This window comes from Fundulus heteroclitus, chromosome 20 (assembly GCF_011125445.2).
Source record: "Fundulus heteroclitus isolate FHET01 chromosome 20, MU-UCD_Fhet_4.1, whole genome shotgun sequence".
NCBI classification, from domain to species: domain Eukaryota; kingdom Metazoa; phylum Chordata; class Actinopteri; order Cyprinodontiformes; family Fundulidae; genus Fundulus; species Fundulus heteroclitus.
In genome coordinates this window covers 15,522,889-15,549,290 of record NC_046380.1, presented here as the reverse complement: position 1 = coordinate 15,549,290, position 26,402 = coordinate 15,522,889, and the positions used below count along the sequence as shown (strand labels likewise).

At 41.0% G+C, this 26,402-nt stretch overlaps 1 protein-coding gene across 2 annotated transcripts; it reads left to right on the top strand.

Moving 5' to 3' along the window:
- The first annotated feature begins 1,648 nt into the window (after window positions 1-1,648).
- LOC105930897 (mitogen-activated protein kinase kinase kinase 12) lies at window positions 1,649-25,634 on the top strand. 2 transcript variants are annotated; one of them, XM_012869322.3, is made up of 14 exons: window positions 1,649-1,973; window positions 5,143-5,658; window positions 9,981-10,164; window positions 11,175-11,366; window positions 11,680-11,838; window positions 13,839-13,997; window positions 14,093-14,201; window positions 17,200-17,309; window positions 18,802-18,918; window positions 19,167-19,304; window positions 20,309-21,023; window positions 21,942-22,009; window positions 23,745-24,045; window positions 24,641-25,634. In XM_012869322.3, exons 2-14 carry the CDS (start codon window positions 5,166-5,168, stop codon window positions 24,728-24,730), a joined length of 2,835 nt encoding a protein of 944 aa, XP_012724776.2. In that variant the 5' UTR covers window positions 1,649-1,973; window positions 5,143-5,165; the 3' UTR covers window positions 24,731-25,634. The 2 variants fall into 2 exon arrangements, with proteins under 2 accessions (XP_012724776.2, XP_012724777.2); XM_012869323.3 differs by having other exon boundaries at window positions 1,650-1,973; window positions 24,644-25,634.
- The last annotated feature ends 768 nt before the right edge of the window (window positions 25,635-26,402 follow it).

The window sequence follows — 26,402 nt, the reverse complement described above, 5'->3', positions numbered from 1 at the left end:
CTGCTCTGACAGAGAGGTGTCAGAATATACAGCACATAACCCTTTGTTGTGCATCAGGGTGCGTAGTCAAAGTAGCTACGGTTACGTTGACCTGGGTGATCGAAATAAAGGGATGATTGGAATAAAAATGTGTCATGCAACACGGTAATCGGAATAATGAACTTGTATTCTGAAATAGATGGTTGGTTTTATAATCCCATCATGTAAACGCTTGTCAGGATCAAGTTATGCTGAATGTGGCAAGCTGACCTGAGTGCGAAGTGTGCCCCAAGTCACCATGACGTATTTGTGTTTTGAATGGCTAGACCTTAGCTCCATCCAAATACGTCTAAATGTAGCACCTAGCTCCTGTTCCATGACCTTTCATGGGATCAACAGTGAGAGCTCTATCATGTGTAGGAAAGGAGCTTTGGACTGCTGTGCCGGTTTCACACAACCTTTAACTCATACATCATCACCCGACTGAAACACACATTGGCGATTCTAGTCAAATCCGGGCCTGCAGTCTTCTCTTCTCTACGGACATTTGCGTTAATTTCCGTAAGATGGGCTGTGTTTATACTGTACATCATGTCACGCAAAGGATTGTGGGATTCCTTATAGCTTCTTAGCGCCGGTAAGGGACATCACAAGGTTCCTATGTGAGAAGAAACATACAGGCTTCTTTTCCTACCTCCTTCCTTACTGACTGCACTATTCGGACAGCACTTATCATGGCGACCGCTGACGCACTTCCGCTTTGGCCAAAGAGTCCTTACCCAAAAGATGGATTCGAATAGAGCCTCAATGTCGGGAAGCAAAACTGTCTGTGCTCCCAAAACAACCCTTATATTAAAAACATTAAAAGAGCTCAAAACTTTTAGTTATTCAGTAATGTTTCAATCGTAATTAGAACCTGGTGCAACTTCATCCAGGCAGCTCGAAACAAACTTGTACACTACGAGACGAGACGGAAGTACTTTTTCTTCTGTCTGTGTGTGTGTTTATTGATAACACTGCATGTCAGTGGCTCTGTTCTGAATAAAGACAGTTAGACTACATATAACTGAATGATTACTTTTTATTACAATTTTAACCCCCCATGTCATGCCACCCAGGATTGTGAGCCATATCTCTCATATCAAAGGCTGCTATAAAACAAAACGTGATTTGTGTTGGAAGACCGGTTGTTTGCAATCATCGTTTCCATCAATTAAATTTGCTCAAAAGATACTGAACTCTTCACGTGGAAGGTTCCTCTCAGACGGCATGCAGCTCCTTAAAAACAGGGTCAGCCGTAGAGATTGGAGACGATAATAATGGGAAAACCTGCCCTTCATCTCCGGGCTGTGCCAGACGGAGCTGGCAGATTATGCGGCAATTAAAGCGCCCTCCATACCCAGCGCGTTAATAGGGTTTGAAGGGATTTACATGGTGCTGTCCAGTCAAATGCTGCATGCCTTGGGAATGACATCATTTTGATCACCTCACATACCAGCTGACCTCCTCCTCCCTGTTCTACAGTGAGGTCTCACTCGCACACAAACCCCTCTGTTGCCTGTATACACCTGCGCTGGTCCCGTGTCTCACCGGGGCTCAGCGCGTCACGGCGCAACTCTTCTCCGATTGGAGGAGGCCTCGAACCCCTCCCTCCCGTCTTTCTCTCCTCTCCCCCCATCAGTCCTGTTTACTACATGAGACCCTGGTATAAAGTCCCGAGTTTGCGCAGACTGTGTCCTCAGAAGGTGGTGGAAAAGAAGCAGGAGGAGGAGGAGCAGGGAGCAGGAAAAGCGTTTAGTTTTTTTGGTTCTGTTCGCCGTTCGTTGGATTTAACAGCTGCCGAGGAGGCGCGCTGGATGCAGAGGACGAGGGAGGAAGGCGCAGAAAAGACGAACCGACCCCCTCTGAGGTGGCTATCATTTGAAATACGACCCCAAACTATCGAGGAATAGACATGCGATCAATAGCGATGGAGTCCTGCAGTCCGCGCTGAGGTAGGAACCTTGCGTTTTGCAATCGTAGAAGAGGAGAGGAGAACAGAAACGGGCGTCTTCCTTTATTATTGTCATGCCACAGTCAGATTGTGTTTTTATTTGATGCTGTCGGCGGAGGCAGCGGGGGTGGGAGGAGAGGCGGCGATGCGCTTCGGAAACATCCTGGAAGCAGTGGCCTGTAACAGCGCGCTGCGTCCTCCTCCTCCTCCTCCTCCTCCTCCTCCTCCTGCAGCCCCAGCAGCTGATGCCTCCATCACTCCAGTAAGGCAGGACTGTTAGGAAGCAGGATCAGTCGGATGTGAATGATGTGCTTCACCAGATGTGTCTGACTTGTGGGGGCTTCTGCAGGCGCAGAAAATTATAATGACGAAGATCTTTTTTTTTTTTTTTTTTCAGCTTCTCTGGGTTAATGATTCCTGCAGTCAGTTTCTTATTTGCTCTGTGCCATCTGCATGGCTAATATCAGAATTAAGAATAATAATTGCATCTGTGGGATGCAGAAAGCCTGCTGACAGCTCATGCATCAGATATTATCGAACATAATAGACTCAATCATCTACTGAATAGTGGGAAATCAGACTCTGGTAGAAAAATAACTAAGGTGCTCTTTTAAAATGTTCTGCTGATATAGAAACTGATCGTCTCCAATTTTGGTGTCCCTTAAAATAATATTGACTATTTCTCTTAATGCACTGTAAACTGTCATGGATTTTAGTTGGTGTCATCGTTTATCCGAACATGTAGAATCTGTTCCCTCTTTGTCCTCTTCATCAATAAAAGCCCTACAGCCTGGAGACGCTTAAAAAAAAGCTTCTGACATGTAATAATGTGTTTCCTTCCCTTATTAAGCGTTCAGACGCTGTTGTCCTTGGAGACACGCAGAGCTTTGAAGAAGCAGGCAAAATTCAATAACTTGTGTGTTTTTTCCACACACAAGTGATGTTGCTTCATGTAAACAACCAACTGTGGCCCCATAGAGCCCTACTTTTGTTGCACTCCTACTCCTTGATGTTTTTACCGTCATGTTCTGGCACCAGTAGTTGTCAGTTCAGTAAAAAAATGTATTTATTTATGTGTTTATTTATTGTGCTCTTAATCACGTTTAACAGTGGCGCCCTCAGATTGAGGCGCAGACAGGATGCTCTTTTGTCCTTCATTGCCTGAGCCTGTTCATAAATCTTTTATTGGGTAAACGGTGATTAACAAATAGACAAATCTGTTGTCACACCTGGTAAAAGTATTAATGTAAAAATTTTTGGTGCAGTAACAACATCTGACATGGTTAGAAAAATCTAGCTTTTGATTCATTGTTTTGAGAATATCACTCAAATCACAGCAGCATGAAGCCTTTTGCTACAACATTTCACCAGGTAGCAGGATATGAACAGAAGGATCTTTGTCTATTCATCTTTGCACAAACGTTCTACATCTCCTGAGACCTGAGTCATGTCTTATGGTCTCTTCTCTTATGGAACTGAGATATCCAGGAAAGATCGCAGATTTGTTTTCTGGGAAATCATCATTATCCAGCTGAAAGAACCAATAAAGATCAATTTTCAGTTTATTAAGAGAGACCTCAAGGTTGTTGCAATCGAGTTCCTGATGTCATTCACTCTAGCTAAATTCATCGGGCCTTTAGAAGAGAGAAACAAGCTCAAACCATCGCACGCCCTCTAAGATACTTAAACTTGGGCATGAGGTGCTTTTCCACATATTGACCTTTTGTTTTACCACAGACCCACATGAAATATTTACTACAAAAAGTTCAGCGTTGGTCTCATCTGACCAGATCGCACACTTCCAGTTAAAGCCTCCCCAAGATGTCCCTGGAGTTTTCTAACACTGAGCTGTGAAGATTTATTTACATCCTCACTGCTCCTCACTGTGCATGGTTTCAAAATAGAATTGAATAGAATAGAATAGAATAGAATAATCCTAAGTGGGACAACAACAACTCTCAGTTCACAGAATCATAAAGAGTAGACAAATTGAGGCACACAGAAACATACATAAATAATAATAGGTCCATGTCCAGCCTAGAGGCCAGCGGCGGTGTCACAGCATATATAACACCCAAGGTAAACAGAAACAGAAAATAAGAACAGAAAGTACTGGACTAATAATTGGATGTTCCTACGGGGGGGGGGGGGGGGGGGGGGTGATGACTGAGGATCTACACCAGCATCTAGCCTTTGGTCTGAGTAGCCTGCATATGTTCAAAATCCCAAGAATCCCAAAGACAGGTAGTTTGTTTCAATTTGTGTGAACTAAATGTAACTGCAGTATTCCTTGTTGCTTATTATTATCTTTTAATTCTTTTTGCTGTACTTCCTTGGCCTTCTTGTCACCTTGCAGCAAGAAGGTTTAAATCCTGGCCTGGGGTCTTTGTGCATGTAGTTTTCATGTTCCTCCCTGTGCATGCATTGGTTTCTCTCCTCCCACGGTCCAAAAGCATGACTGTCGGGGTAATTGGTCCCTCCAAATTATGTGTAAGTGTTTGTGGGCATGGTTGTGTTGCTCTGTGATGGACTGCCCGCCTGTCCAGGGTGTCCCCTCAACTGTTGCCCCCACAATCCTGCATGAATAAGCAGGTATAGACAGAAACACTGGTTAACTTTAAAAGTAAAGTTAAAAATGTTAACATTTTATTAATTTTAAACTGATTGTTTGAGGAGTACCAAAAATGTGGGACTTTACAAAAAGCTAATATATCTTAAAGCAATAAAAGGTTTCATTTTTCTCAAAATTTCGGTGTGAAATGATGCTACTTTGGTACAAGCTGAATTAATTTGAAAGCTTTTAACACATCTTCGTCCAGCAATTTCTCCACGTGTGAGCTTCTGAGTCTCCCTGTCCTGACCACGTAGAAGAGGGGAGATCATTCTCTCTTCCACCTGTGCTGAGCAGACTCTTACCAGTCTGGTGTGAGAAATGTCAAACATAATGAATCATCTAAAGTGCGCGATATTTTGTGTCATCGTGTTTAATCTGTGAGTTTTTCACACAGTTTGTGATGTAGGAAGTCTCTGAACTTGGCAAGCATAAAAACTTTGAAACGCTTTCTCCGCAGTTCATGATAGCTTAGCAAGCGCACTGAGCCCACTAGAATGACGGATCATTCAAGCTAATTTTTTCATGTTTACATCCGTCTTTTTTGCTCTCTTTGCAGCTTCCATTGCTCTGGTCTTTTTGATGGCGCTCGTTCATGAACCCCGTGCTTCCTCCCCCTCCCTCTCTGGCTTCAACACACCCATCTCCGACCCGCCGTCCTTTCGCCGGCTCGATGCCGAGACCCCCTGCACCCCGGAAATGGACCTGACCCCGACCCAATGTGTCCTTCGGAACGTCCTCTCCATAGACACAGGGGGGGCCGTGGAGCACGGCGGAGGAGGAGGAGGAGAGGGGAAGACTCCTGGGCACAACCAGACACCTGGCGATGAACAACAGGAGCACTTTGCCAACAGTGTGCTGAAACTCCACGAGCACGAGGGCAGCTGTGGGAGGAATGAGGGAGACGGGCAAGATCTGGACGGCTCTGTGGTCAGGAGCCAGGCGGACGCCAGGTTGCAGTGCCAGTCCACGGGAGGGGGCGGGGGGTTTCTGGAGGGGCTGTTTGGGTGTCTGCGGCCTGTCTGGACTATGATTGGCAAAGCTTACTCCACGGAGCACAAACACGACCTGGACGGTAAGTGTGTTTCCGTACGAAGGGCGCGCGCCTCCATAAACTTCAGGCTTAATGGTGGCTTTAATTTCGATCACGAAAAGCAACCACTTTCCCCAATTAAATTCTCCAGTTAAGCTTTGATATGCTAATTAAATGATCTTATCTCCCGGTTTAATTACATTAAGCAGTGGGTATAAAAACGACTCCCACAAAGCGATGTTGTAAATAAACACTTTCCCTGACAGGACTGAGCTGCATCCAGAGCAGGAGACTCTATCAAAGCTGCAGCGTGCTTATTTTCCCCTGACACCCCAGATCCCCCCCACCAACTCATCCCAGCCCATCCATTTATTTGCCTGCTCGTGCCCACCTCCCACTAGCACCACCCACCCCCTCAGTGAAACCCACTCCCTGTGACGCTGTGTTGTTTATGTCTGCAGCCACTACAAAAGCACAAGGCTCCCCTGAGACTCCTCTGCCAAATCTGCTTCATGAATTATGCATGGCCACGCTCTGACCCCGCGCCTCTCATCTCTATTAACGCAAACCTGACACGCAGGCACGAGGACAGATGCATGCACACAGAAACTTATCTGCAATTAGAAACACTGGTATTAGCATTTTAAGTCAGATAAGATGCCGAACGCGATAGGATAATATTGCACCTCACACCAGAGACGAGGCTGGCAGCTTTACACTTTTCGCCGGCTGCATTGCCTTCTGATGTTTTATCGCCCGTTGACTTCAGTGTTTCCCCTCATCTCCCCTCCTCCTGTCTCTTATTGTCTCTCCTTTTCATCCTGTTCTGTTATCACTCCCAGCCCATCTGCACCCCAGTGCTCGCCTCCTCTATTAAACAGCGCCGCTTGCACAACTGAACCGCTTTCCAACTTGTAACAATTCCTTATTTTCAGCCTTTGTCTGGGAATTTATTTTGTTTTGCAGTGGAAATCAGAGGGGAACATTTTTATCTTGTTACTGATCGTAGGGACATAGAGCCGAGGAGACCCTCGCATGTCAAATCTGGACTGATCTCTTTACTATAAAAAAAATTTGAGAAGCTCATTAGAGGCGGAGCACTCAATCGATCACTGCTGGACATTAATCATTTATATCATCCTCATTAATATGATAAATGTGTCTCAGTACAGCTCACTCTGCTGTTGTTCTCCCCGGGTTAAGAACAGCAGCAGAGCGAATGGGTTATAGTAGCAGTCTATCTTCTGCCACAGACCCCTGCAGTAGGGGAATCCCCCCTCCCCCCACCCCCCACCCCGTCTTCATGCTGACTGTCTCCTCACTTACCAACACCAGTTGTACCTCTCCACCTCTCCACTCACCCTACAACCAGCCATTAGCCTCTCAAATCCTCTCCTTCCTCCAAACCCCTTCTGAGTTGTTGGACCCCTGTTCCGCGTCGGCCCCACAATGGCACTAAGCAGGATTTAGGAGGCTGAGGGAGAATTACCCACAGGAGATTAGAGCTTCCCTGTCTGTCGGCCTGCTTGCACACCCCAGTCGCAGGTTAGGAGGTTCATCAAGGTGTCGGCTGAGGTCAGGCGTTGTTTTGGCTTCCTTACGATTTCTTTTATGCTTCATGGCAGGACGACTTCCATCGAGGTGTTTTTCAGTCAAACTTTGCCTTCTTTTTCAGTTTGTGTTGAGTCTTTCTGTAAAATCCTCCCTCATTTTTTATTAACAAAATGTCTCAGTAAATGTCTTCATTATCCTTTCTTTGTTTGTGTCAAGCCTGCCAGGGCCTTGCACCATGATGTTCCCATCTCCAAAGATGCCTGTTGGTGTATTTGTTTTATGATGTGTAATGTCATTTTCAGAGTTTGATTTTAGTTGTCGCCAGACTGCATTGTCCTTCGATTGCATTGCCTTGCCCAGCTATTTTGCAGCTACATTTAAATGGTCTCAGCATGCTTTTTCTTTAGCAGAGGGCATTGCATATTAGGTGTTGATCAAGGCTTTTATGGCAGAATAAATTATTATTATTTTCGTTAAGAGACTTTACCACTTCCAGGTCTTTTTATGGCTCTCCACTAGGGATCCGTGGCTCCTGGATAACTCTTCTGATTATGTTTTCGACTACTCTGTCAGAAATCTTGCAGGAAGGATTTGTTCATGATTGGTTTATGGTCAAATATTATGTTTTCCACATAAGATTCTTACGCTCACTGGAACATTCCGAAGTTTATAAGGAGTTTGTGCCTTCAGTGAGTTGTATGAAGGATCATTTGCACAAAATGAAATAGGTTTGCTAGGTCAGAAGTACTTTCTTATTATTTAGTGATTGTAGATCCAAACATAGATCATGTGTGGGGTTCCTCAAGACATCTGTCTCAGCCCACTTTTATTCAACATTTATGTTATGGCAGCAGATCCTGTAGCTGTCATTCTTGGAAAAGTAAAGGACATGTACAAAAACTTGAATTTAACAAAAAAATCCTTATCTAGAAAAATGCCAGAAAAACAGCCAACAAGCAAAACTGCAAAAATAAGAATAAACAGTTCTTGTTCTACAATTTCTTCATATTATTTGCAGTAAACACAGCAGCCGTGGTCCAAAACCACTGTATTGATGCGTTCTTCTGTGATCCCTCTTCATCTGTGTTTTTCATTCTATTCAAGCTCACAGGAAGTAATTATTTCAAAATAAAAGTCTGAATTTCACGATAAATAAAACTTGAACTTGTGATTAACTCACTTACTGTTAATGATAAAAAAAATAAAACACAAAAGGTTTGGTACAAAAATAAAACCTATGCAATTCTTATGTATGCTCTAGCGATCCTTCTTGCTCAGGTTTTAGTTTACAACAACATCTTTTACAATATCTACACTATAGAACATGCTGATGACACACAACTTTATATTTCTGTCACCACTTAAACATAATCCACTACAATCAGTGTTTTCCATCATCAATGAATGGTTGGGCCACGACTATCTTCAGCATAACAAAGAAAAGACAGAGGTCTTTTTTTTGGGCCATAGAAATGTGTGGTAAGAAAAACCACACATGTGTTCTTTAGACTCTATGAGTCTAAAGAACACAGGGCATACAAAAAACCTGGGTATAACTACCACCTTGAAAACACTTCAAAATATAGTTTCATATGAAAACAGGACACAGTGGTGCTTGATCAATCAGGCAGCTACAGTTTATTCACGTGGCTGCCAGAATCCTGACAAAAACTAGGATAATGGTTCACTTTACACTAGACCCTGAGTACCTGCATTGGCTCCCTGTTTGTAAAATAATAGAATTTAAAATCATGTTAATGGTCTACAGACAACTCAGATTTCCAAATCAGGTAATAATCATGTTGTCCCCTCAAGTTGTTTGAGACCTGTTCACTCAGTGTTTTTTCCTGGACCAGAGCTAAATAAAGAGGGCGGAGCCTTTGGGTTTCTACGCTCCTCAGCTCTGGGACCAACTCCCTGGAAATCTAAAATATCCAGAACTGATTGGCTTCTTTAAATCAAGACTGAAAACACCACTGTTCATTACAGCTTCCAATTATAGATTATAGGTTTCATTATCAATTTCATGATGTCTCAGCTCTTCATTTGCTTATATTTTCTTGTGTTAAAATTTCTTCCTTCATGACACATTTTAAGTTTTTAGTTTGTAATCCATGTTTTTCATGCAACTGGAGTTTTGTATCAGTGTTTCTTTGCTTACATCCAAAGCATAAGGAATTTCCCTGTGAAGGGATGTTGCAAAACAAATAAATTTGCTTTCAATTGTGTGATAAAATCTTCTATAGGCCATTATTCAGGACTCACTGTGTCATTAAATTGTACAATACATAACTTAATGTTTGGACCTGTTTTTTTTTTGTATGTGTGGGTTGCTTGGGTTAGTGACAATATCTGGGGCAAATTTCATGTCATGTTATAAATATATGTACCGAAAAAACAAAAGCTGATGCATTTCACACTTTTTCCTCCTACTGATATAGCAGTGATATAGCAATGTGGATTCTTTTGAAATACTTTTTCAAATTATACACAGCAAACACTTATTGTATAATGCATTGTCCTAAATTTAAATTTTTTTAAGTAATGTTGCTTTGCAAAAAGAATTGGGGACTTTCAAACTGCTAAACATTATAGCAATCTATCTTCTTCTTGGCCTTGTTAAAGTGAAGCAAGACTCACTAAGAATAGAATGAGGATTCTCAGACATGAAGTTGCCTCAGTGTTTCATCATTCGAGTAAAACTGATCTGGACCCAATGGAGGTCAGTACAATGATCCCACTGTAATTAGGACTTACCTCACTGGGTAACCTCACCTAGAACTTTTGTCTTTCTCTTTATGTCACTTCAGAGGAGTGGGAAGTCCCGTTTGAGGAGATTTCGGACCTGCAGTGGGTGGGCAGCGGAGCCCAGGGCGCTGTGTTTCTGGGCAAACTCCACGGGCAGGAAGTGGCCGTGAAAAAAGTGCGAAACATCAAGGAGACTGATATCAAGCACCTGCGGAAGCTCAAGCACCCCAACATAATCACTTTCAAGTAGGTAGACATGATTGTTTGGCCTTTTATTGCCCGAGAAAACAGATTTTTGGCTGAAATTAATAACAGATTATAAATGATATCCCCACTTGTCTGAAAGGGATATTTTTGGTTATTCTCTGGACTCAAACTTTGTACTTTTAGATGACAGTGTTTACATGTTTGAAGGGCAAAAATTGCATAAATTCACAGTTAAAAAAAATCATAGTTAACCAAGTTGAGACACATGTAAAACAAATATTTGTTACATCGTAAATACATGATTCAGTAATTCTTTTTGAAATCATCAATTACATTGTGAATACATCATATGCTGTAAAGTCTGTAAGTCTGTAAGTCCTTATTTTGCTAAAAAAAATTAAAGGTCTGTGCTATAGTGCTTCATGTAAGACCTCATCTGTCTAAAAACAAGGTGATTGGCCTTCATTTGAGATTCTGGGCATTTCAACCAATCAAATGTTAGGGCCTGCTTGGCACTATGGCAATAAACCTCCTACTTTAACTGATCCAATTTTTGTCAGATGAAAAAAAAAAAGTTACTGGTTGTCTTAAGGGGTGTTATAGGGATAACCTGTTATCAAATGTTAGAGTAAAAATTATGGAGACAGGACTTCTGTGTGACTATTTAAACACCCGTAGCCATTTAAAAGCAAGCAATAATTAATGCATGCTTTGTCTCATGTAAATTTGCCGGAGTTTAGTTGTGGATAATTGATGTTCAATCACTTGTTAATGCTTGTCAAGCAGTTAATTAAAGAGGACAATTGATGGCTTGAATGAGCAGTACAGCCGAATATCATCAGCAAAAAACATGATAGGAAATTATCTGACCTAAATGAAGAACATAAAAAATAATAGAACCCTAGGGAACTCCACATAAGAGTGGTGCATCCAGTGTTATTCAGCATAATATATATTCATTTTTTACTCACTTTAGTCCTTTGGAGTGAAACTAGTTCAGTTTTATCAAAGACATTGTGGTCTTTAACACCTTCTCTCTATTTTCTCAGAGGGATCTGTACTCAGGCTCCTTGTTACTGCATTATCATGGAGTACTGTGCTCAGGGACAGCTGTACGAAGTCCTGAGAGCGGGCAGGAAGATCACGCCCTCCCTGCTCATGGACTGGGCCATGGGCATCGCCGGGGGCATGAACTACCTTCATCTCCACAAGATCATCCACAGAGATCTCAAGTCACCCAAGTGAGTTTGCAAATAATTTACAGATTGACTACAGCAATGTAATCTCAATGGTGGAGAAAACCTGGAAGGTAGGTCCAAAATTATTTATCCAGGGAATAGGCTAAGTGTCTAAAAATGGCTTTTTAAAGTTAACTATAAAATCTGCAGATTTAGTTGTCAGTGTGTAGTAAGGATTGTTACCCTGAGTTTTTTGAAAACAATAAAAAGATACATTTATAACTGGGGGAAAAAAATCTCCACTAACTGCAGAATATCTAACTTAATACATGTTTGTTTTTGCTGGTTTCAATTAAACATAAATATTGCGTTCCAGCATGCTTATAACCTACGACGATGCAGTGAAGATCTCCGATTTCGGAACGTCCAAGGAGCTTATAGACAAGAGCACGAAGATGTCTTTTGCTGGGACCGTGGCCTGGATGGCTCCTGAGGTCATCCGCAATGAACCCGTTTCAGAGAAGGTGGATATTTGGTAGGTGTCATGACCCTCTTGAACTGCGCTTTTCCCCTTTGTGATCCCTTAAAGAATTTCCCCCCGATGATTTGTCTTTTCAGCCATCAAATCAGCATAGAATCTCATTAGCTGCAGTCGACCACAGCGCAGCGCAAAGGATCCTATTTCGTGAAAATCTATTCAGTATGATGTATAATATCTCATTACATGAAACTCTATAGGGTCTCTGCCATATCTGATGGGATGCCCTATGTTCAGCTTTAATCCCCCCATACACACACACAAACACACCTCACTACATTTTCTACCTCCCTATTTCTCCTTTACTACAATCCCTCCATCAGTCTTCCTCTCCATCCTGAAAGGAACGCCAGCTAATTTAATAATTGATCTGCCAGATGCTGCAGTGCTTAGGAGAGACTGGAATAACCTTCCAAGCCTTCGGATGGGCTGGCCCTCAGCCAGCAGTGCATTAGCTGCGAAGTGAAAATAGGATTAAAAAGCTTTTGATGCAAAAAAGAAAGCAAAGCCGGCTGTGTAGTGTACATTTTTGCTTAAATCTATGTAAATCACTTGAGAGGAGTCCACAGCACAAAAGGAGTAAGGGAGAAGCACGGTGGGGTTAAGCATGGTCAGATGTTGTACATATTTTATTTTTTGTTGTTTAACAGAGTAGCAGCTGGGGCACATCCTTATTATGCAATGAAAAATTACAATTAAAACATTTCGGTAGAAAGAAAACTGTATACTGGGATAATTATATAAATAGCAGATGTTTTTGTTTTGCTGTTATGGGGGGTGAGGCTTGTAGAGGAGATTAGAAAGCTTATAAATCGATGTTAAACAAACTAATTTGGCATGCATCACATCAAAATACACATTATAATGTGTTTTGTGATGTAAAGATTTCATTTTTGCTATTTGTCACAAATGTTATGCCTCTAGTACATCTTAGGACACCCAAAGCTTTCTATTGCTGTTGTTATTTTGCAATAAAACATTTGTTTATCAGGAGAATATTCACATCCAGGGGTTCAATTGTAAGCCATCTCCCAAACCTTTCTTTTCATGTGTGCTCCTGAAAAAAATCTCAGCATTCAAAGCCTGAAAAGCCTTTTCCCTTTTGCCTTGCCCCAGCTCCAAAGAAACAACTTTAATAATCTACATTTTTAAATACATTTATAAATGTATTATACACGGGATTCAGCCTCATCTTTAGTTATTCGGTAAATTGAATATTGGCTCATTACGAGTAAAACATGAATAAAATGCTTTATTAGAACAGTTGTAAATTTATTCCAAACCATCAATCATGGACAGGGCCTGTTTCAGACAAAATGGCTCATGCAGCAACCACAGCTGGTGCGTCTTCAAGATGATGCCGAAGGCTATTAAAAAAATAGGTATTATAGCTCAGTATTTTTACTTCTTTTGAGTTTATATAATATATATAATATAATAATTTTTCTTCACGATAATGGTGAAGTGAGGAGAATTTATACGTTTATATTTATATTCTTCTTGGTGTCAGGTCTTCTCTTCATGGGTGTTAACACCTTGAAAAATAAGTGTGGGGCTAAAGGGATGCTAAAAATACACTTGCATTATTACATGTGATGCAACTGGCACCTTGGTTACCGCACACGAAAGCCAGGAGGAGTCACTTAGAGCAGTTGCTGTAGTTACCATCCCCCTGGGCTTGTTGTCGAGTCCTCACATTAAAACACAAATCCAAGAATTAAGAAATGTTTTTTTGCCTATTTGTGTCAACAAGTTCCTGTAAATTATTTAATGTATCACTGTAATCTGCGAAGAAGTAGAAAACAATGTTTGCATTGTTCTGTTTCAGACTAAGCAGTGCTATTTTCATAACACAAAATTGACAGAAAACATCGAGAATTAAGATTTTATTGAGTTGGGAATTTAAAATTGTCTCGTTTTTCTTGGCTGCCTTTCATCTGTTCAGCCTACATCAGTATCAACGTGTCTGAAAGGAACTGTGTCCCATTTTCCTGAAGGTCATTTGGCGTTGTGCTGTGGGAGATGCTGACGGGGGAGGTGCCCTACAAGGACGTGGACTCCTCGGCTATCATCTGGGGAGTGGGAAACAACAGTCTGCAGCTGCCTGTGCCGGATAGCTGTCCGGACGGCTTCAAGCTGCTCCTGAGGCAATGCTGGTGAGGAAGATGAAATGATAAAAAAAAAAAAAAGAAAAATCAAAGACATTATTTACACAGACGGTCAGTAAAATACGAATGCACCCGTTTTACAGGAACTGCAAGCCGAGAAACAGGCCCTCATTTCGACAGATCCTCCTGCATCTTGATATTGCCTCTGCAGACATACTATCTACCCCACAAGAAACTTACTTTCAATCTCAGGTGAGCTATTTTTATGGTGGAGAAAAACAGAACTGCCATATATTTGGTTTACCAATATGACTGTAAAAATAAAAAAGGAGCCCCTTATTTAATTTTATTTCATGTTTTTCATATGCAGTCCTGTGAAAAGAAATTGGATCTGTTGTAGATTTATTGAGTTTTTGCTTTTTTTGTCACATTTAAATGTTTAAGATACTAAAAAAAATGTATTAACAGATAAAGACAAAATGAGTAAATACAAAAAGCAGGGTTCAAACCATGGTTTAATTAATTAGGGAATAAAGCTATCTAAACTAACCTGGCCCTGGATATAAATGTAACAGATCCATGAAGCTAAAAAATGATTGCGCCACATGTGATTGGCTGCAACCACCACCTTCAAACATTTGTGGTAATGAGTCTTTTACATCGTGGAGAAAACTTCACCCACTCTCTGCAGGATTGTTTTAATTCAGCTACAATGTAGAGCTTTTGAACATAACACGTTTATATTCCTGACACAGAATCCCAATTCAAACTCAACTGGATTCAAGTGAGGACTTTGACTAGGCCACTCCAAACCTTTACTTGTTTTTTCGTTTGTTTCTTTGTGGAGCCATTTAAAGGTGGACCTCCAGGTCTGCTTTGGATTATTGTCTTGCTGCAAAACCCAAATGTGCTTGAGTTTGGGTTTTTTTCTGTTCGAGAGCAGAATTTATGGTTCCCTAAAGCAGCAAAGCAGTCCCAGACCATTACACTATCAGCGGTTAATTTGACTGTCATTACGATGGGTTTCACTTTGTCCCGTCAGTCCACAGAATAGTATCCCCCAAGTCTAGGTGATACTTTTTTGTTTAGCTTATTAGACACGTGCCCTTTGAGGCTCATCTTTTCTTGAATTTCTTTAGCCGATGTGATGCATTTTGAGATATTTTAGCCTACTTCATGTTGTCAGACAGGCTCTGTTTATAAAATTTTGTTTGACATATGGGAAATGCATAGCAATCAAGCCTGTGTGTTGTTCATGAAATTAAACCAAAGATATGGTTAATGACAAATAATTCATGATTTTACAGGGAGCAGTTTATTTTCACAGGGAGCCAGGTTGGTTTCGGTGGCTCTTTTCCCACTAAATAAATAAAACCAATGTTTGACAGCAATATTTTTCTTTTTGTTCGGGTTGTCACTGTCTAGCATTAAAATTGGTTCAATAACCTGAAACATTTATGTGTAACAAACAAGCAAAAATAGAGGAAGTCTATAAGGGGGAAAACACTTTATTGCAGCATAATTTATGGTTATATTTTATACATATAGACAGAAATGGAGGACTGATTCTACTTTTATGAAACACATTTTATATATTTATCTATGGGAAATCTATTCATTAAGTCAGATAGGAAAATAAATGAACATTTAGTGAAGTGCACATGAGCTCTGTATGTCTCCCCTGCCAGCATCACTAATTCTTGTTTTGCTGACAAGCTGCCAGCGTTTTTTCTCCAGCCTGCTGCAGTAACTATATGCAGTGGCAAGTGCACAGCTGCACCCGGGCCCCAGGTCTCCAGGGAGCCCACTAATAATACCTGTCCTTTCAATCACACATGCATTATTGTTGGTCTCTTTCTTCCCCCCTCCTTTTCCCTCCGTGTCACATGTTTGTGCTGATTTGTGGTCTTTTATTTAAGCTTCGGTTCACAGGTCAAGGAAAGAACCTTTTTTTTCAGATCAAGTGTGATGGGGAAGGACGCCGTGTGTCTACCTGTGTCCGGGTGGGGGATGGGAGCTTAGTGCAAATGTGTTAGACATAAAAGATTGACTATAGGAGGTTTGGGAAGGTATAGTTGTATGAAAAATATGTTGTCGTGGGTATTCATTTTATAACTCATCTAGTCTGGTTAAATGGTATCATGCAAAGCGTAAACTTCCACTTATCCTTCATCCTTTATTTTTCCCTGCCCCCATCCCGCGGTTGAATCCCTGCCCAGTTTTTTCTCCTCTCTGCCCCATAATGGATTTTTCTTGTGACATTAGAAAGAAGTATTTGCTGCCAGAGTGTATTGATTGCTTTAATGGTAGAGAGCAGAGCAAAGAGAGTGGGAAAAAAAAGAGGGGACTGGAGACGTAGGTTAGTGTGCACTGAGTCCATTAGGTTAATAAGAAGAGCATCTCATGTGTGCGAGTGGAATACACATGCATGTGCCTGCGCGCGCTCATAAATCTGACTTACTTAGTCCTTTGATATGACAGGTATCAGATAACAGCTGTCATGCTCTGCTGCACACCAGAAAATGCCCATGCCACATTTTTTTTTCTTTGGGATCCACGTCAGGTCAGTGTAAGCTTGGTTTTGCTCTTTGGTTATTGATTATTATCTGACAGCTTAATGGGTTTGGTTTTAGTGACCAAAAAAAAAAACTAAAAACTAATTGCTCTGCAAATTGAAAGCGTTTCTCCCTCTAAATCAAGGCGCAAAGAAGTCGTCTTACGGTGTTGGTAGCATTTCATGCTAATGTTCGACATGTGAACTTGACTCACGGTTAATTGTCTCGGTGGAAATGAGAGAACTGACAAAATACTCCAAATTTCAAAAGGCGAAGGAGTTTAAAAAAAAACGTGTATGAAAGAGTTTAGTAATAAAGCACGTCCGTGGCTGGTTTCCTGCAGTGTCTTCACACAAATCACTGTTAGAATGATATTTCTTCACCCGTTAGTTTTGCATCACTTTAACGCATTTGCCGCGTACTTCATGCTTGTGTTCAGAGCAGCAAAAACATTTCTGGATCTCGTTTTCCCTGCTGCACATTCTGACCCCAATGCATTATTATCTCTGGTGATTGTAAATGCATATTTGCATCATATTTTTCCCAGTTCCTTTTCCAGACTGTGTGACCGTTTGTTGCAGAAACCTAAAGACTCCTCATCACAAAGACAAGTTTTGTGCTTGACACTTCACAGTGTGCGGTTGCTCGGGGTCATTAGCACTAGCTTTTGACATTATTTTTCTGTGTTTCTCCAGGCGGAGTGGAGGGACGAGGTGAGGCATCACTTTGAGAAGATCAAGTCTGAGGGGACGTGTCTTCACAGGCTGGATGAGGAGCTCATTAAACGACGCAGAGAGGAACTAAGGTTAGTTTCGCCACAACCTAGAGAAAGATGCTGTCAACTTCAGAGTGCCTTTTCATTCAGCTTCTCTTCGTTAACGCTTTGTAAAAAAAAAAAAAAAAAACTTTTACTGCAGTTATAGTCTCTACCAACTGTGTCCATTGTTCACATCGGACATTTTCGATCATTGGATTTCAGCTGGACTTTATCTGAGCTATTCTAGCACATAAATGTGGTCTGATCCAGCATTCCTTTGTAGCTCTGGCAAGATGTTTAAGGTCATCGATCTGATGAAAGGTGAAACCTCACCTCAGTCGGACTTATTCTGCAGCGTCTAACAAGTTTTCTTCCCTGATTGCCCCGTATTTACCTCCTACCCACTCTGTCCCTTCTGAAGAAAGGCCTCCCCAAAGCATGATGCTGCCACCACCATGCCTAATCATGAGAATTATGTGTTCAAAAAGGGTTACATTTGTCTTATCTGACCTGAGGAGCTTTGGTCCATCATATTAACTCCCAACAAAATACATTAAAATTTGTGGCGTAGCAAAATACGTAAAACTTCAAGGACATTGTAAGGGGGGGGGGGGGGGGGGGGTTGTAGAGAGGCTATAAGCAGTGAGCGAACTCTGAGCAGCCTGAGCTTGGAGAAACTTAGAGACGTTCTCCCCAGAGCCATGAACAAATGACTCATCAGGAAAGACGGTTCTAGGGAGCGGCTCACATGAATGTTCTTTTTTGAAAGCCTTTACATTGCTGTGCTGTTAGCAATAGATAATTATTAACATACATGGATTTAATGATTAGTGTTCAGCTGCTAAATAAATAAATTATTTTAAAGGACTTGGAGACAAGCTGGGTACTAAAGCAATAAAGCCCAGTCATGGGTTCACTTTATATATAAAGAAATAGTAAACACTGATCCTTAATGAGTACTAAATTTGCTATATATAATATTGCTTGGTGGTAGAAATGGTTTATATAATGGGTTGTGTTGTATGTCTTTCAGGACATGACTCCGATCTGAATATTTCTGATGTCTTTATACATTTAACATTAGATTTTAATATACTTTCTCCTTATTAGGACTGTAAATATGCGTAACTTTTGATACGTGTTGCTCTGTGTATGCGTCCGTTGTTTTGTTAGTTAATGTGCCGTGTTTTAACAAAGGCATTTAAAATGTCAGGCAATTTCCTGTGTGGATGAAGATTAAATTATTATCATTAAACCTTTATTTATATCAGTCTCATTGAGACACAAGTTCCTTATTTACAAGAGAAACCAGTTAAAGCAAACATCTCTGGGTTACTTTTATTATTAATAGTTCTTTGAGTCTTTTTTATATTAAAAACATTTGACAATGGAAATTAGAAACAACTATATTAAATAATCTCTTCATAATTCATACTTTGCATGCTCAGATTTAAATATAGCTGCCATTGTTACAGTCATTGTTGTAGATAATGCATGTGTCTGGAGTCTGGACATTATTGAGCTTTTCTTCTACACGCAGGCATGCGCTGGACATCCGGGAGCACTACGAACGGAAACTGGAGCGAGCCAATAATCTCTACATGGAGCTTAACGCTATTATGCTGCAGCTGGAGATCAAAGAGAAGGAGCTGTTCAAGTATGAAAACATCGCTGCTCGTTTCTTCCATTTAATAGGATTTTTTTTTAAATAATCAAATAAGCTTCTACCTCATGCAAGTTAAAATTATACCTGTTGTAAACCTGAGCGCTGAAGAGGCTTTGCAGTTTACTGTAGATGTTTTGTACTACTTTTTTTAATAGGGTCATTTCTCATCACAGGGCACAGACCTTTGTCTCTCTCTGTATCCGTTTTAATTGGTGATGTCTTTTTTGTTTGAACGGCAGGAGGGAGCAGTCGCTGGACAAGAAGTACCCCGGCTGCTTCAAGCACCACAGCTCCAGGCAGTCGGCTTCCTCCAACTCCATGGAGAAGCTCATGAAGAAACGCAACGTACCACAGAAGCTTCCTTCACACAGCAAGAGGTAAAGCAGCGAAGGAAAAAGTTACCGCCGCCGTACGCGAATGCTTGACCAGACACATTACGTGCATGCAAATACCAAATCAACCAACGAGCATGTTGGTGTTGCAGCGTTTGAGGTGACGAGGTTCGTTTTTCCACGGAAATTACATTTCTGACATCTTTGTTTGAAACTATGGTATAGTTGGATTTTTTAATTTAATTTTATTTATTTTTATGTTAATGAAAAATAAGGGAATTAAAAGTGTAGTTTTACTGTTGTCATTTAACCAAAATAGGAGTCAATGCACACAAAGGTGACTGGCACAGAAAAGCGTTATTGATAAGAAACAAATCAACAAGATAAGATGATAAGTTAAGATAAGATAAGATAAGCTAAGAAAAGAAAAGAAAAGAAAAGATAAGATAAGATAAGATAAGATAAGATAAGAAAAGAAAAGAAAAGAAAAGAAAAGAAAAGATAAGCAAAGAAAAGAAAAGAAAAGAAAAGAAAAGATAAGATAAGATAAGATAAGATAAGATAAGATAAGATAGGACTTTATTGATCTCACAGTGGAGAAATTTACTTGTCACACATCGGCTTAATAAACAAAAAGAAAGCTGCCAAAATGAGGAAAGGTGCATAAGGTTTTAGGTATATACAGTGTGTCCACATATGTACAGTGTATCAAAAATAAAAATAAAATAAAAGCACAGGGGAAATAAGCAGATATTTAGGGTGACTTATGTACGCTCAAGTGACTTATATACAATGGAGTGACGTTTTACATTAACTGGTACCAGGTAAGAGCAACAGTGAGGTAGTGAAATATCTGTACAGCTGAAGTTGTAATTTAAATGTATTATTTCACAGGTTATTGCACAGTGTCTTAAATAGAATTGCACAGTAGTTATTACAGTTACAGTTATAGTTACAGTGCAACAAGTTGAATGTTTCCAGTGTCTCAAGCAGTTGCAGCATGAAAAGGGGAAAAGGTTAGAAACATATCACGTTTGATCTGTTTACAGACCAGACTTATTAAAGTCAGAAGTCATCCTACCCAAACTGGACTCGTCCATGACCCAGGTCACCATCCCCAACAAAGGCTCCACGTCCCCTGGCCGCACCCGCCGAGGAAAGCCGCGCTACAGGAAGGCCGGCAAAGGCAGCAGCAGCGACCTGGCTCAGCTGAAAGCCACCCTGTCCTCGTCTCTAGCGATGATCAACGCCACCTCGTCGGTCCCCAGCAGCAAGCACCGTCTGGACCCCACAGCCACCATCAGGGGCCTCCAGCATGACCTGCTGCTCAAGAAGATGTCGTCCTCCAGCCCCGATCTCATCTCCACCACCCTGGAGGCAGAAGGCCGGAGGAAGGGGCAGCTGAGGCCCGGGCTGGACAGAGCGGGCAGCCAGAGCGCCTCGGCCGGGTTAGAGGACAGCGGCGAGACGGAGGGGCAGAGGGAGCGGCAGGACGTGGGTGTGGGGGGCGATGACCTGGCAGAGACGCCCCCGCGTAGCAACACGCCCAGCGAGGACGCAGCGTCCATCCCGTTCTCCAGCAGCCCCGACTCCCCTTGTGGAAGAGGGGCGGCGGCAGGAAGGGCATCTGTGCTGGGCAATGTCCGGGTCTCGCATGACGGCGAGGACAAGGAGGAGGGGACGGTGATCACGCGCTCACCCAGGAGTCAGCGCCGCCTCACGCCCGCGGCGCTGCTGTACAGGGCGGCCGTCACACGCAGCCAGGTAAGTCGGTTCTAGCTGCTCCCGTTCAATTCAATTCAATTCAATTTTATTTATATAGCGCCAAATCATGAAACATGTCATCTCAAGGCACTTTACAAAGTCAAGTTCAATCATATTATACAGATTGGGTCAGATTATACAGATTGGTCAAAAATGTCCTATATAAGGAAACCAGTTGATTGCATCAAAGTCCCGACAAGCAGCATTAACTCCTGGGGAAGCGTAGAGCCACAGGAAGAGTCATCTGCATTGTACATGGCTTTGCTGCAATCCCTCATACTGAGCAAGCATGAAGCGACAGTGGGAAGAAAAACCACCCATTAACGGGAAGGAAAAACCTCCGGCAGAACCGGGCTCAGTATGAACGGTCATCTGCCTCGACCGACTGGGGTTACAGAAGGTTAAAACCACTTTCACAGAGCTACTTTCTAGCTCCAGCTTAAAAGAGAGCAGGAACCAGGAAGATGCTTTAGAATAATAAAACAACAGAGAGATTACAAAAGTCATTCCGACATTTCAGCAAAATGTGCATGTAGATTGTAGATGTCCCTATAAAGTGTTGACAAACACTTCAGGTGTTTTACCACAATGACTAGTTATTAGTTGGTAATAAAGGTGCAGATAGGAACATCTTCATGTTTTTCTCTTGCAGAATCCACTAATGTGGGATCACAACCAGACGATTTAAGCAGCCGGCTTTAGAGAAAACAAACAAGTTTTATATCCTAATCAATGGCACGTGCGCTTATGGGAGGTTTAAGAAGAGAAGCTGTACTTTTTCATTTCTGCATCACTTTTAAGTTTCAAAAAAGTCAACATGATCCCTAAAATGCCTCCTCTCATGAAACAGCTCAAAAATCCTCAATAGAGTGAGATTACTGGTAATCTATATGTGCCGGTTGATGCTTTACCCCACAGAGACGTGGGCTCTCTTCAGAGGAAGAGGAGGGAGAAGTGGACAGTGAGGTCGAGCTGCCCAGGAGAAGGTGAGAAAAGTTATGAATTAATTTAGAAATGTAATTTCCATGGTAATAAAAAAATTGTTAGCCATCCAACTGCAAATTTAACATTTAATAATCCAACTGCACAGACAGATCAGCTGGTTGTATCATGTCATTAGAATTGAATCCAGACTCTTTTTTTCTACTAATTAGATAAAATACTTAATACTTAGAAATGTAAAACCAAGCGAAAGCACTGTTTTTTGGGTTTTTTTGTAATTAAAACATGTCCATTTTACCTCATTAAACAAAATAAGGAAAACAGAGCTTCTATTATTTTAAAGAACAATTTTATTAGAAACAAGTTTAATTTGTAAGTAAAATGTCTGGATAAAAACAGTCAAATTTGTAACTAAGTGGACAAGATTTCTTTTTTTATTTTAGTTAAATATTCAGCACTAATATTTATAGTCTTTACGGCTGACAAATTTCAAAGCGACTTTAACTACATCATTAAATTGTAAAGTTGAATTAAATAGTGTATAATCCGATGCATCTCAATAGATTAGAACGTTGTCAACAAGTTATTTAATTTCTTTAGGTCGGTTCAAAAGGTGAAACTATATATAGATTCATTATAATGCTGAGTTGATAAATGTGCAGCCGACAGTCACTGACACCCAGCCTCCACGAGGAGGGTAGCCAATAAAGCTCATCGCTACTGACGCTAACTTTTCACAAAGTCCTGTATCAAAGCATATAAATGGAAAATTGTGCGGAATGAAAATAATGGTTGAAAAATGTGCACAACAGAAATAACCAAGGACTTGAGACGATTATAAAGCAACGCTTTTTCAAGTGTTTGTAGAAGATTCACAGCTTGTGAAACTGACCAAAAAGACCAGCATGTGGTTTAATGGTCATAGTATTTCTGCACTTGATTGGCCCGAAAACTCGCTTGACCTAAATCCCATCAAAAAAAAAAAACTATGGAGTAATTTCAAGAAGATGTGAGACATCAGACCCAACAAGGCAGATGAGCTAAAAGTCGCTACTAAAGCAATCTGGGCTTCCTGAACACCTCCGCAGAGCCACAGGCGGATCGCCTCCATGCCACGCTGCACTGACGCAGTAATTCATGCAAAAGGGTGCCTGACCAAATATGGATATACTGTATAGTACAGAGACATACTTCTCAGTAGTCAACATTTTGTATTAAAATATTATTTCTATATATTTGATTTATATAATATACACATTTTCTGAAAAATTTAATTTGGGGTTTTAAAATTGCGTAAACACATTTAAAAGTGCATTTCACTTTTTGAATTGAATAAATTAAATAAATAACTTTTCAGTGATGCTCTTTTTACGTTATTGAGACGCACCTGTATGTGTTGAATAAAGCAAAGATTTTAGTTTTAAAACGTCTGAAAAAAGTTAAATACTGGGTGCAGTGGTGTGGCAGGCGTAGAGCCCGCAACCCACACCTGGAGACCTCCATCCTCAACGCGGTGGTCCCCGGTTTGAGTCCCAGCCTGTGGACCTTTGCAGCATGACTTTCATCTCCCTCGACCCCATTTTGAAAATAAGGCATTTCGCTTTAAATTTAACTGGACTAAAAGAAACAATTAAAAAAAATTCCTCCTGGGAAAAATATTTCAAATGATTACAATTGTTGACATGATGGCAACTTTTTTTCACACTGACATCCGTCTGGCTCTTGATGACGACTTAATGTTTCTGATCACATTTATGTCTCTGGTCTGTTTCCACACAGGCGGCCGGTGAGCATCTCCAAATGTCAGTCGCTTTCAAACTTTAGCTTAGAAAACTTGTCGGTGTCAGACGGAGAGGAGGGAAACACCACAGACCATTCCCACAGCGGCACGCCCGACGTAGTCAGCACCAACACGGACGAGCGCCTGGACGACAAAAGCGACGACCTGCTGTCTCAGGGCTCAGAGATCCCGGCCGACCCGTGCGATCCGAGCCAGCTGGGCTCTGACGGGCTATCTGAACGAGAAGCTGAAGTACGACAAGTCAGAACGCAGCTCGCTTTGAGTGAACATAATTATGAGGTAGGTCAGAAGTACAGACTAAATGAGTTAGTTCAACTTTATTTGAAAAAAAAAAAACAGCTATGGAGGGTTAATATGAGTAGTCAGTGTTTTACCTCTGACAGCAATCAGAGATCCAAGAGCTAGTATGACTGGGACAAAGCTTAATTAAAGCTTCAAAACACCTTGAATTTTACTATTTTTGTGGCCGTTTATTGCTAAAAACCCTAATTTAGAACCTTTGACATCAATCACAGTTTTATGTTAGACATCAGTTATGTCTGGGGACAATTTTGGTTTTATTAAGGCTAAATAATAATAATTTTCCAAACCACAAATTGCAAAATGGATTGTGTTGAGTGTCCCCAATAAGGAAAAAAAAAAGAAAAATGGTGTAGATGACATTAAACAGCTTTGGCCACAGTCCTGCTAGTTGTTAATGTCACTCCCCCTGTGAGAAACTCTATTTTTTTCTCTTAACAGTGACAACTTTGTAAGATACTGACTGTCTTTTCTGATCGGGAGTGTCTCCACAGAATCCCGCGTCAGAAAATCAAAACCTTACGCAGTGAGGCTGAGTGTGCTAACCCAGAGAACTTGTGTCTCGTTGACCTAGCAGGGCCTGTACGACGACTCGGACTGCGACAGCGCAGAACTGGACCACTCGTGCGGCGCGGAGCCCAGCCAGCCTCCGACCCACTGGTGAAAACCGCACATCTTGAACCCGCGAGATCCGAACAACTGGCCCTCTGCGTCCTTCTTTCACTCTGTCAGACATTAGCAAAACCCACGAAGGGAACCACTGGGGAGGGGCAGTGAATGGAGAAAGGAGAGGAAAGCCGTATCAGAAAGCCTGAATTACAGATCACACACATGCGAAACCAGAGGATCGGCCGCGTTGACGGACGACAGACGGAGCTGCTCTCTGTTTTCCGCACCAAAGCAGCTTTGCTAAAATCTATCCTGAAGCATCTCGGCAAGAGACGCAGCAATCAGAGAGGCCAGTAACAAGACTATCCGTTCACATCTCCTGTCATCTTCCATGTTGGTTTTTTATATTTATTTCTTTATTTTATAACATCCAGTGAAAATACAATTAGGAGATTCTTTCAGGGTTTTTTATAGCAGGTGTGGCCTGCACTTATTTCTTAAGATCTACTGTGTCATAGCCCATTTCCTTTAAACATTATGCACTTATTTATTATTTTACTGTGAAATGAATGAGGAAAAAAAAAAGTTTACATTTTATGTTGTTTGCAATTATTTATTAATAGTTTTTTTGATTTTCTACTTCCTTCCATCGTCATTGGTAATATAAGATGTAAAATGAACAAATTTTTTTATACTTGAGATTGTATAATCGAAGGTGCTGACGTTTCTCAGCAGGTGGCGCTATTATATAAGAACCTCATAAAGCTTTTGCTGGTAGAATGTAACTTTACCTGCTGTTCATGTCTGATCTTTAACATAAAATGAAAGAAAATAGTATTGCAGTATTGAAGTATTTTGCAGGGAGGTAAAAAAAAAATAAAAACGTGTTTTTGGAGAGTTTGGAGGGTTTGTAATATTTATAAAGCATGCTTGTAATTAAAAAAAGTATGCATATTTAAGATGTTTGGATATTTCAGTGCAGAAAATATAGTTTTTGTGATCCATTAAATCAAACCTTAGATGAACAAATGCTGAAAGAGAAAGTCCGCTCATACAGGCGCATCTCAATAACTTGGAATAACATCTGAAAGGTCATTTATTTCAGTGAAACTTCTGATTCATTACAAACAAATCCATATTTCTCAATAACGTCTTCAGATTCATTTTGATGAACACGACTTGGAGATAAGGAAAACCCAAAACTCTGCTCCTCTGAAAGTTACATTATAGAGGGAATTTAGAAATAGGATTTATAATCCAGAAATCTTGGGTCCTTTTTGAATGTATTGCTTTAAATCCAATGTGACGTGAAAGTCATCTGCATGTGTTGCTTTAATAGCAGCCTTCAGATCATCTGATTGTTGGGCATGATGTCAGATTTTCTCCAAATACTACGTTTGGCAGCATGAACAGCACCAATGCCCTGCTGGGAAATGAAATCTCCATAAAGCTTTTCCTGCTTCTTTGTGCACCTTTTTTTTTTTTTTACCACTTGCCCTTAGTTTCATCTAGCCTTCATCTTTAATGTTTGCCTTTTTGTGGCTTACTCTTCTTATAGGGGGGTGTCAGTGACGTGTCAAGTCAAGGCACAAATCTTCTAGATGATTAAGCATCCCATGACATTTGTGAATTAAAAATCCTTATTTCATTATTCGTCTGTGGAGATGGTTCGTGGTATATTCTAATAAAATGCATTTGGGGTTTTACTAGCTCTAAGCCATAATCAT

What these genes read in the sequence shown, in the direction of transcription:
- LOC105930897 (XM_012869322.3), top strand. Translation starts at nt 5,166, where the DNA reads ATGGCGCTCGTTCATGAACCCCGTGCTTCCTCCCCCTCCCTCTCTGGC. An exon ending in CGACGCAGAGAGGAACTAAG is followed by an intron (nt 17,310 to 18,801) that starts GTTAGTTTCGCC and finishes TTCTACACGCAG; the next exon opens with GCATGCGCTGGACATCCGGG. An exon ending in CTTCCTTCACACAGCAAGAG is followed by an intron (nt 19,305 to 20,308) that starts GTAAAGCAGCGA and finishes ATCTGTTTACAG; the next exon opens with ACCAGACTTATTAAAGTCAG.